The sequence below is a fragment of the Eupeodes corollae genome, chromosome 2, assembly GCF_945859685.1.
Source record: "Eupeodes corollae chromosome 2, idEupCoro1.1, whole genome shotgun sequence".
Classification (NCBI taxonomy): domain Eukaryota; kingdom Metazoa; phylum Arthropoda; class Insecta; order Diptera; family Syrphidae; genus Eupeodes; species Eupeodes corollae.
This window is the reverse complement of record NC_079148.1, coordinates 73,756,299-73,768,307: the sequence shown is the minus strand read 5'-3', so window position 1 is coordinate 73,768,307 and position 12,009 is coordinate 73,756,299. Positions and strand designations below refer to the sequence as shown.

At 30.2% G+C, this 12,009-nt stretch overlaps 1 protein-coding gene across 1 annotated transcript; it reads left to right on the top strand.

Annotated features, from left to right (window-relative positions):
- Window positions 1-9,401: 9,401 nt before the first annotated feature.
- Window positions 9,402-12,009, top strand: LOC129946174 (myrosinase 1-like). Its single transcript, XM_056056258.1, has 8 exons — window positions 9,402-9,523; window positions 9,595-9,866; window positions 10,150-10,403; window positions 10,466-10,735; window positions 10,933-11,267; window positions 11,340-11,442; window positions 11,634-11,737; window positions 11,801-12,009. Exons 1-8 carry the CDS (start codon window positions 9,489-9,491, stop codon window positions 11,931-11,933), a joined length of 1,506 nt encoding a protein of 501 aa, XP_055912233.1. The 5' UTR covers window positions 9,402-9,488; the 3' UTR covers window positions 11,934-12,009.

Genomic DNA, 12,009 nt, shown 5'->3' with positions numbered 1-12,009 from the left:
TTCTGTTTAGTTGCGTTAATGCCATTTTTGTTTTATTCAATTTTTAGAGCTACAGATTTTAATAAGACTTAACATTTTGAAAGGTGAAAAATGTAAGTGGTCTCGAAGTTCTGTGTGTACCTTAACAAATCAATACTTCCAACACAACAAAAACTCACAGACTTTTCTATGTTATTGTAGAACATGAGTTTTTTGCTCTTATTTGCATAGGAAAAGAAGAGTTTAGTTTCGAATTGAACCATTAAGACAGGGATGCGACCCGAACTGATAACTTTCCAACCCGTTTGTCGATTTGTCTTGCTGAAGGTTGTCCGTTATTCTTAAATATTTTAAAATTACTAACAATATTTTTTATATCAAGAAATAGTTTAGTTTGAAAATCTAGTTTTGTTAAATAGATTTTTAGTCGAAAATTTTTATTACCAATTTTATTAGCATTTCTTAATTTTTTACAAATTTAATAAATGAAATTTGTTTGAGAGATATCAAGAACCGAACATTAATTTTTTACCAAATTTGCGTTCTATTTTTTTAAAGATTTTATTTTTGTATGAAAAAACAAACTGTTGGATTTTTATAAAAAAAACTATTGAATATTTAAAACAATATTTTCTGTGAAATAAGAAAACTAAAGTTAGTATTTTTAAGTTTTGAAAAGCTATTTGAGTCGGAAGTAAATTTTTACCAAGTTTTAGTATTGTCTTTGTTAGCTTTTTATTTTTTGTAAAGAACTTGTCTTTCAGATTTTTGCCAAATTCTTACTGCATTTTGACAACAATATTTATTAAAAGATAAAAGTAGTTTAAAGAGAATATGTCAAAGTTTTGAAAATTAATTTTTACCAGCTTTTATTAATTTTTTTGTTTAGGTTTTTATTTTTTGTAAGAAAACTATCAATTAAATTTTTCTCAAATATTTCCAAATGTTGAAAACAATATTTTTTATTAGTTAAGATTAGTTGGAACCCATAATCTCAAAGCTTTTGAAAAGATATTTAAGTCGAAAATCAATTTTTACCAACTTTGAGAAATGTTTTTGTTTGTTTATAAAAATAAAACTGTCAATTCGATTTTTGTCAAAATTTTACCAGATGTTGAAAATGTTATTTTTCTTTGCACACAATTGTTTTGGTGATAAAATCATTTTGTATCCGTAAAATTTTGGAGGTGACAATTTTTGTTCACTTTTTTTTTTTGATTTATAAAAACAAACTGAATTGGATTTTTTTCAAAAATAAAATTTTTTGGTATCACGTTACAATATATTATATAAAATTTAATTCAAGTCTTAGCCTTTTTGGTTAGTGAGATATTCAGGGTTAACCAACATTTTCACCTTTTTTTCAAACTGCTACGGTAAAAAAACACAAACGCAATTTTCTTGAGAGCCCTTTCTGCATCTTTCTGCCTTATTATCTGAATAACAAAATTTATTTAAAATTGATACCTCTTCTGGTACTTGAGCTATGGACGACGAAAAAACGTCGCGAACGTACGGACATACAGACGTACGTGTACACGCACGCACAGACATCTTTCTAAAAATCTTTTATTTCGACTGTACGGACCTTGAAACGTCAAGAAATTTCAACATTTTCAATTTGACAAATCGGACCCATTACACTAACTTTCTATATGAAGTTAATAATATAGCTTTGAAATAAATCACTTTTTAAGTGTTGAAAAAAGCAGGAAATATATTGTTTTCATAAATCTGGATCATAAACTTAGATTGGAGTAGTTTTAAAAAAACACTTCCACACATTTAATTCATTGTAGAAAAAAAAATCTTGAAACTTACATATAAGATGAGGACATATCTTTATAATGCGATTCTTGCGAACGTTTTATATCGCTTGGACAATAGGATGTCAAATTTGTATAACATTAAGTATTTGTAAACCTGAAAAATATTGAAACACACCGAAAGTCACAGACATGAATACGATTCGGGATTCAGGCACTGAACTGATACAAATATTAATTCATTTTTTTTCATTCTTATTAATTTAACTTAGGTTACTGGCAACAAAAGAAAACATATATAATACGAGTAGAAAGAAGCCGCAATTTTTTTACTCTTAAAAAGCCGATGAAATTTCTCAATTTACGAATTTTTAATGGGAGCGTATTGAAAAGTTTACAAGAAATAATGGAATAATAATGGAAATAATTACTGAGCAATCGAAATTGCTACACAGGTTCCTCATGTCTAAAATCGGGCCTTGAAGACAACCGGCTCTTTTAAAAAAAAGCTTTCAAGGCTTTTAACTGATTTAAATGACGTGCAGGTAGAACTTGCAAATATCGAATTCCATTGAGTGCGCTACGCGATGAATGTTAAAAACATTTCTCATGGATGATTTTTGAATAATGGTGAGTTGTTGAATATGGTTGACACATGCACCATACCAGCAGCATATACCATATTGCAATTTAGAATGGAAAATGCCATAGTAAACCATCTTCAATAAATTAAAAGAGTAAAGTTTTTTTAAGCGATAAAACAGCAACTGGGAAACAAAAGATAATTTTTTAAAATTGTTATTTTTTTGGTCCAATTAAATGTTGGTCAAAAGTAATACTATGACATATTTAAAGTCTTTTACGCTTTCAATTATAAAGCAATTACTGTTGAATTGGACGAAATTATGGAAATGTCTGGTAATACTGTGCCGGTAAGATTAAAAAACTTAAGCTTTTTTTATAAAAGACTATAAGCTCATGTTTTGTAAATCAACATCGAAGTAGGTGAATATGATGAATTATATCACAAATTTGATTTAAAGGACTAGAAGAGCAATAAGTTGTACCGAGATCATCAGCAAATGCTCCAATTTTTCTATAAACGGAATTCGAAAAACAGAATTAATGTAAATAAAAAATAAAATTGGACCAAGTATGGAACCTTGTGGTACTTCCAAGTGGATAGGCTTAGGGCAACTAAGACTGAACTGAATATTCACACACAGTGTTTTCTTTTTAAGAGAAGACTCAAACACAAACCATCTTAAGGAATTCATGAAAGTAAGCATTATAAAGTTTATCTGATAAAATATTATAGCTTACCAAGTCAAACGCTTTAGAAATATTTACAAAAATTCCAGCACAATTTTGTTTGCGATCCTAACCATATCGCAGAACGCAACAATAGCACAAACAGTATTATTCTTTTTCCAAGCTTCTCAAATACTTTTGGAATTAAAGGTACTAACGAAATTGGTCTTTAATTAGATTTGTCTTCCCTTATAAATATCTTGAATAAGGGAATAACTATGCCCTCTCTTAAGTTTACCGGAAAATTTTTCAGAGTCAATACACAAATTAATAAGAAGAGATAATTATGTCAAGTATGTTAGGGCCAAAGTTTTTTAAAAGTATATTTGAAATTTTATCTTTACCATGGAAAGTTAAATTAGTTTAGGAATTACTAGTTTTTAACACATCAAGTCAAGTTATTTGTTCAAAATATACTCTTTTCATATAGGTTGAATGATTGCTATGCTCAGAAATAGCAATAACATGAGGTAAATAGGCCAGTAGTGAAAGTTGTAATCCAATAGACGGAAATAAGTTGCCGAATTCGTTAGCGATATCTTCCGCGTTGAATATGGTAGAATTATCATTCTTAAGTGTAATAGAGGTGGAGTAAGTATTGTTACGGTTTAAGATTTTATTTACGACTTGTTACTCTTTTTTAATATGACCTTTAGCTGTATTTAAATAAATGCTGTAGTACTTATCAATTGCAATTTTGATTTCTTCGTTCACATTTCTACATAATTGCTTAAACCGTATTTTAAAATTTTAATTTTAAGAGCTTTTCAAGCATTTCTTCCGTAATTTGTTTTCAAGCTTAATTTTTTTGATTAGAGGCAGGTTTAACCAATGTTTTTAAGCTTTGGATGCGTTATCTTCAACCACTACACTGTACCAGTTTTCAGAACGCAATGTGTTGTTTAAAACATGATCATTTATTTTGGTGACCAAGAATTGAACAGGATTTCTAACACTATAACTGTTACATACTATATTTTCAAGAAATATTTCTGACATGCTGTAATCAGTTACATATATGCAGTCTACACCAAGATAAACTAAAGTTCTGGATTTGTCCACTTAGCTTCTGTTTTTTAAAACCAAAAGTTCATTAACTTTTAAACCATGAAAGCTTGTAGTATTTGGTTGACATTTAATTACAATTTGTGGGGGATTTTTTTTTGTTTGATTCTGATACTAAGCGTCAACCAAAGTAAGTATCGTAAGACTTTTTGATTGTTTCAATTTATGTAAATATCTATGGCATGTGTAGCTATTCTCATTAATATCAATCTACAAAAGCAGCCCTTGTTAATATCTACTTCCTAGATTTATATGTCTCAACTCATTTCTATATAAATATGACCCTGAGACGAGAGTGAGTATTTTTAGATTCATAAAAACCCCTCATAATTTAATAATTCGATGTTTTCTTCACTTCTCCACAGGCGGCCTGGCGGTTTTGTAAAGGGCTACCAAAAAGTCAAACTAGTTGAACAAAATTGAAACTATAAAGTTTATTCTTTAGTACTCGCTCGTGTTGCCCCAGTGAATTAAAATTCACTCTTATTTTAAGAGAGACACTATAATCTATTATTTTGGTTTATTTTAAGGGCTGTCAATTGGATTTTAAAAAAAATCTTTATTTTAATTATACAAAACTTGAAGAAAAAAAAATAGGTGTCCTAACGGTTAATGGATTTTTCTCAACCAAATTCTTTATTTTTATGTTTATACTAAAGAATTTATTTTTTTTTAGAAGAGATTACTCCGAGTTTTTAGACTGAAAATTAAAATAAAAAATCAATGGATAAGTGGGAGTCGATAATCAAATATGCTTATTTTAACAAATCTCACTCCTGCAATACTAAAATTTAAAAAAGATTGATACAAAGTTTGTGGAAAATATACCAGCAGGATAAGTACATGGAAAGGGCGTGGCAGATGCTGTTAATTTTCTCAATTTTTGAAAATTCATACTTTTGGTGAATGCACCTTAAAAAAAATATTTTACACATATAGGCATTAAATTTAAACACAAGGGAAACACTAACAATATCATATTATGTCTTTTTTAAAAGCAACTAATTTTTGTATAAAAAGGACTATATATCTTTAAGATATGTTTCGAAGTTAAAACCATACGCCTTTATATTTCATTAGAGCAACTTTTGTTCACAGAATATATTCAGTCTTTATGAAGTCAAGTCACAATTAAGTATCTTTCGAATTGTTTTTTTTTTTTTTAACGTGACATCACATTTAATATCCGATTAAAATAAAAAAAATAAGGCTTAACATTGGTACCAAGAAAAAGTAGCTTCATTTCCAAAGAAGCTTTACCCTTGCAGTCGAGAAAATAATGATTTAATTCAAACAATAGCGGTATTGTGTGAAAAATGGTGTGTGGCTTTGAATTTGATACCAAAATAATTTAAGCAAAAGGTGTACCTATAAAAGGTTTTACTCTGAATAGTAGACACAATTATTATCTTTGGATATTTAACAAGTAAAACTAGTTAAAAACTAAAAATTTAGCAATATCAACAGCATAAAAGTGAGGAATTTATCACATTTCACAGTTTCAGTTGGTCATCTTTATCTTGTGAAATAACGCCTTTAGACCTTTTTATTTTGAGCTGAGTAAAATATAAGATCTCTTCCAAAAAATAAAAAAAAAATAAATTGGGTGGCGCAACAGTCCATGAAGAACCAGGGCCTAGTGACTTACAACTCTCAACCATTCCTGTGTGCGAGTTATGTTGTCAGGAATGGAGGGGACCTACAGTTTATATGCCGATTCCGAACGGCTAATTTGAGAAAACACTTTTTCATGACAAGAGTTACTCTTGGAGAATTTGTCAATTCCTCGCAAGAGGCAGTACCCGTGAAAACACTTTAGATGGCATAGGCAGGGATCGAACCCAAGACCTCTGGCATGACAGTCCAACGCACTAACCATCATGCCACGATCTCTTCCAAAACAAAAGAATATTTGTTAAATGCCTAAAACCGGAATTCTCGAAGAAGCCGGCTAAATGGCTGACATATTTTTATTGTTAATGGTATTCCTCCTCTTTATATATCTATTAAAAAAATACTCGGTCTTCTTGATATCAAAATTAAATCTTTTATTAGAAAACTCTTTATAAAGGGTGATTTTTTTGAGGTTAGGATTTTCATGCATTAGTATTTGACAGATCGCGCGGGATTTCAGACATGTTGTCAAAGAAAAAGATGCTCAGTATGCTTTGACATTTCATCATGTATAGACTTACTAACGAGCAACGCTTGCAAATCATTGAACTTTATTACCAAAATCAGTGTTCGGTTCGAAATGTGTTTCGCGCCTTACGTCCGATTTATGGTCTACATAATCGACCAAGTGAGCAAACAATTAATGCGATTGTGACCAAGTTTCGCACTCAGTTTACTTTATTGGACATTAAACCAACCACACGAATGCGTACAGTGCGTACAGAAGAGAATATTGCGTCTGTTTCTGAGAGTGTTGCTGAAGACCGTAAAATGTCGATTCGTCTCCGTTCGCAGCAATTGGGCTTGTGTTATTCGAACACATGGAAGATTTTACGCAAAGATCTTGGTGTAAAACCGTATAAAATACAGCTCGTGCAAGAACTGAAGCCGAACGATCTGCCACAACGTCGAATTTTCAGTGAATGGGCCCTAGAAAAGTTGGCAGAAAATCCGCTTTTTTATCGACAAATTTTGTTCAGCGATGAGGCTCATTTCTGGTTGAATGGCTACGTAAATAAGCAAAATTGCCGCATTTGGAGTGAAGAGCAACCAGAAGCCGTTTAAGAACTGCCCATGCATCCCGAAAAATGCATTGTTTGGTGTGGTTTGTACGCTGGTGGAATCATTGGACCGTATTTTTTCAAAGATGCTGTTGGGCGCAACGTTACGGTGAATGGCGATCGCTATCGTTCAATGCTAACAAACTTTTTGTTGCCAAAAATGGAAGAACTGAACTTGGTTGACATGTGGTTTCAACAAGATGGCGCTATATGCCACACAGCTCGCGATTCTATGGCCATTTTGAGGGAAAACTTCGGAGAACAATTCATCTCAAGGAATGGACCGGTAAGTTGGCCACCAAGATCATGCGATTTGACGCCTATTTTTTGTGGGGCTACGTCAAGTATAAAGTCTACACAAATAAGCCAGCAACTATTCCAGCTTTGGAAGACAACATTTCCGAAGAAATTCGGGCTATTCCGGCCGAAATGCTCGAAAAAGTTACCCAAAATTGGACTTTCCGAATGGACCACCTAAGACGTAGCCGCGGTCAACATTTAAATGAAATTAAATCAAAAAGTAAATGTCATGGACCAATCTAACGTTTCAAATAAAGAATCGATGAGATTTTGCAAATTTTATGCGTTTTTTTTTTTAAAAAAAGTTCTCAAGCTCTTAAAAAATCACCGTTTAAATCCTAAACGCACAATTAAATGAGTTGGGAAAAAATATATTTTTAACTTCCCATAGGAAGTTATTGTTATGGGTCCGATTTGTCAAATTGAAAATTTTGACATTTCACGACGTTTCAAGGTCCCTAGAGTCGTAATAAAAGATTTTTAAAAATGTGCCTGTGCGTGCGTGTGTACGTACGTTCGTGACGTATTTTTGTCGTCCATAGGTCAAGAACAAGACGATACATCGACTTCAAATAAATTTTGACATACAGATTATAAGGCAGAAAGATGCAGAAAGGACTCTCAAGAAAATTGCAAGCATAAAAAGCATACCATAGCAGTTTTAAAAAAAAGGTGAACATTTTGGCTAACCCTAAGTATTGAATTAAATTGTATAGACTATATTGTAAAGGTAATACCAAACAAAAATATTTGTTGAAAAAAATCCAATTAACGATTTTTTTTATAAATCAAAAAAACTGAAAAAGAATGTGTCACATCGAAAATTTTGCGAATACAAAATGATTTTATTTCCAAAACAATTTTGTGCAAAGAAAAATAACGTTGTAAACATTTAGTAAAATTTTGAGAAAAATCGAATTTATAGTTTTTTTTTTATAAAAAATAAAAACCTAAAAAAAAACATAACTCAAAGTTTGATTTGCGACTCAAATATCTTTTCAAACTTTAAGATATTGGCTTTAAGCTAATTTTATCTTTTAAAAAATATTGTTGTCAACATTCAGTAAAGTTTTGAGAAAAATCTAATGTAAAGGTTTTTTACAAAAAATAAAAACCTAACAAAAAAACAATGCTTACTTTGTAAAAATTTACTTACGACTTGAATAGCTTTTTAAAAATTAAAAGTATTGTCTTTAAACTCTTTTTATTTCACAGAAAATATTGGTTTTGATATTCAATAGTTTTTTTTATATAAATCCAACAGTCCGTTTTTTTATAAAAAAAAAATAAAATCTACAAAAAATAGTACGCAATGTCTCTCAAATTCATTTCATTCATCAAATTTGTAAAAATTTAAAAAATGCTACTAAAATTGGTAAAATGTGTTATCGACTAAAAATCTATTTAACAAAACTAGATTTTCAAACTAAACTATTTCCTTAAATGAAAAATATTGTTGGTAATTTTTAATTTTTTAAAAATAATTCAACTGACAATTTTTTTAACCCAACACGAAAACCTACAACCTTTTAAGCAAGACAAATCGACATCAACATCTGAACCTGTTCAACGCAGTCCAAGCTATAATTTAAAATTCATTTGATATAAACGGGTCATGTTCTTGTCGTTTTTTTTTCTGTTTTTAAATTCACATTTTTGAGAATATTAACAAAAAAAAAACTATATTATCTTTATCTTCAACTTTTTGACACAAATTTTAAAATTTAATAAAAATATTTCCTTTTCAAAATTTGAACTTGACTTAAGTTTTGTATTTTCATTAATTAATGCTCATATTATTTTTTAGTTTTGAAAAAAAAAAAATGTTTTTTCTTCTCTGCTCATTAAAACCGTTTCGGAGTGCTTATAGTAGATTAAAATTCTTGTTTTAAATTGTAAACAAAATGTTTTTCGACTCCTCATTCTTTTAACTTATTTTCATTCTTGAGTTTTTGTTCTTAAGATATAAAAAGTATAAAAAGCACAATACCCATATTAACACATTAGCATTCTTTTGAATTTGGAATGACCATACAATTTTTTCAAAAAATACATATCTGGTTTCATATTTTAATCCCCTTTATATCATAAAACATGTTTTCTAAAAATATAATTAATATTTTTTAAATTACACAAGCAACTTCGAGCGACAGAGTTGTGATGATATTTAAATTGAAATTCAAAACCACAAAAGCATACTTGCTTCAATTTTAGATAAAATAAAAAAAAAACTTTATCAATCAAATGCCAGAAGTTTAGTAGCTCTCCATGCGTGGATGGGAAAATTATCGTTTATTCTACTGAAGCCGTTCGTATTAGAAGAGAATTGGAAATGTTTCCATCGTTTATCTTTGTTGGACTCGCAATGTAATCATTTATTAAATATTGTTTTGTTTGTTTGATTTTTGTTTATTAATTTTCTGCATTAAACTTATCAGCTCGATTGCAAGTGGTGGACAGACATTAAACACGTGTAACCTTGCACCAAAGGGAAGTCCATATTTTCCAAGGAACTTTAGTTTTGGTGTAGCGACTTCAGCTTATCAGGTCGAAGGTGGATGGAATAGCGATGGTAAGGGACCATCGATCTGGGATGATTTCACGCATAACAATCCTCATTTGATTGATGATAGTTCAAATGGTGACATATCTGCTGACTCTTATCATCGTTTCGATCAGGATTTAGCGGCTCTGAAGGAGCTTAAAGTAGGTAAATTATATATAAGCTACACAATTTGGTGCTAAGTAAATTGATTTGATTACGTTTATTATTTGAAAACTAAGGCCATCATATAAGAGTAAAGATATCAAAATAGCTTTTGATATCACTTAATAAATATTGAAGCTTTTGTTTACTTTGTTAATTGACTTTGTGCTGTTGTTTTCTATTCAAGTTGTTTCTATTTTTTGGGTGCCAGTTAAAAAAATGTATTTTAAAATGGATTTAAAAAAAAACAAGTAACATTATCATATTGTTTCCATTTTCCAGGTAGACCATTATCGTTTTTCAATTTCTTGGCCTCGAATTTTCCCGAATGGTGATATATCATCGCGCAATCAAAAAGGAATTGATTATTATAACGATGTCATCGATAAACTATTGTTAAATGGTATTGAACCGATGGCCACAATGTTCCACTATGATCTTCCATCGGAAATTCAAAAAATTGGAGGATTTGCAAATGCACTTATCATCGAAAAGTTTGTCATTTATGCAACAGAATTATTTGAACAATTTGGTGATAGAGTAAAATAATAATATTCATACATAATATTAACGATCAGAAAATAATATAAAATATTTTTCAGGTTAAATTATGGATGACGTTCAATGAGCCATTAATTTATTGCAAGTCAAGCTTCGCAGATGCGAGATATCCGCCTCAAGTAGATTTGAGTGGTGTAGCAGATTACATTTGTGTGGACAACACAATTAAGGCGCATGCTGCGGCTTATCAAGTTTACAGGTCACAATTTTACGACAGGCAAAAGGGAAAAATTGGTATTGCCTTAGACAGCTATTTCTATTTTCCAATGCCAAACGAAACTGAATCAGTTTATCGTGCTTTGCAATTTAATGTAAGTTGATTGAGGTGAGATTGACAAATCTAATTTTGCATTCTATTCGTCACATACATTTGCTTATATCTTAAATACTTAACTTTTAAACTATATCTATATGTGGCTTTTATAAAGTATTATATCTGCGCTCAATTTTGGTTAAGAGTTGTTATTAAATTTGATATTTAATCGTAAATTTATGGTTTTAATTTTAGATGGGATTCTTGGCTCATCCGATTTTTCACAAATCAGGTGATTATCCTGATATTATGCTTAAGGAAATCGAATCTAATAGTCTGAGAGAGGGAAGATTAACATCACGTTTGCCTCCACTTAAAGGCTATTGGAAAAATATAGTTAGACATTCAGCTGATTTTTTCGCTCTTAATTACTACTCCTCGAGATATTTGAGGCGTGCCGAAAAGCCTAAGGGTATGAATCCATCTTGGGAGCGTGATATGGATTGTGACGAAATTGTAGATCCGTCATGGATGCAAGCTGTAGGGTCTTGGCTCCATTGTGTACCAGAGGGATTGGAAGGTATGTTAAAGTAAGTTTATATCGCATATATGATGAAAAACTATAATATGAACAAATAGTTTTAACTTTAAACTTTTTAAAGATTCATTCGTGATGAATATGATAATATAGAAGTTATTATAACTGAGAATGGATGGTCAGATAAAGGGACACTCGAAGATGATAATCGGATTCAGTATATAAAAGTAAGTAACAAGTTCGAATCTTTTAAGTGAAAATAAAAGCATTTTAATAATGTAATTCGGATTCATCTTGGGAACAGCTTATAAATATTGAAAATTGTTATCACAATTGATATTTTTTTTAATTATTTGTTGATTTGTTATCGATTTTCTAATCATTAATTATTGGTTTCATTTATTTTGTATCACAAAAGAGCCACTTGCAAGCAGTCTTAAATGCCATAAACGATGGGAGCAATATCAGTGGCTATACTTATTGGAGTCTAATAGATAACTTTGAATGGAAAAGTGGATATAGGTGGGTTGAGTTATTTTTTGTTTTTGAGTTTTTAATCAATTTAACTAATTTTCTATTTCTTAGTGTCAAATTCGGCCTGTATGCGGTGGATTTGATGAGTCCGAAAAGAGAAAGAAGTCCGAAAAAATCTGCGTATTATTATAAAGAAGTAATTAAGTCTAGGAAAATACCAAATCATATCAATGAATTTAGCTAATGAATATTATAAAATGTATTCAAATAAATTCATATATATAGAATAAAAGAAGCTGCTAAAATTATATAAAAAGACA

Coding starts and splice junctions, on each gene's coding strand:
- LOC129946174 (XM_056056258.1), top strand. CDS start 9,489: ATGTTTCCATCGTTTATCTTTGTTGGACTCGCAAT. Junction 10,404..10,465: donor TTGAACAATTTGGTGATAGA/GTAAAATAATAA, acceptor AATATTTTTCAG/GTTAAATTATGGATGACGTT. Junction 11,443..11,633: donor ATCGGATTCAGTATATAAAA/GTAAGTAACAAG, acceptor GTATCACAAAAG/AGCCACTTGCAAGCAGTCTT.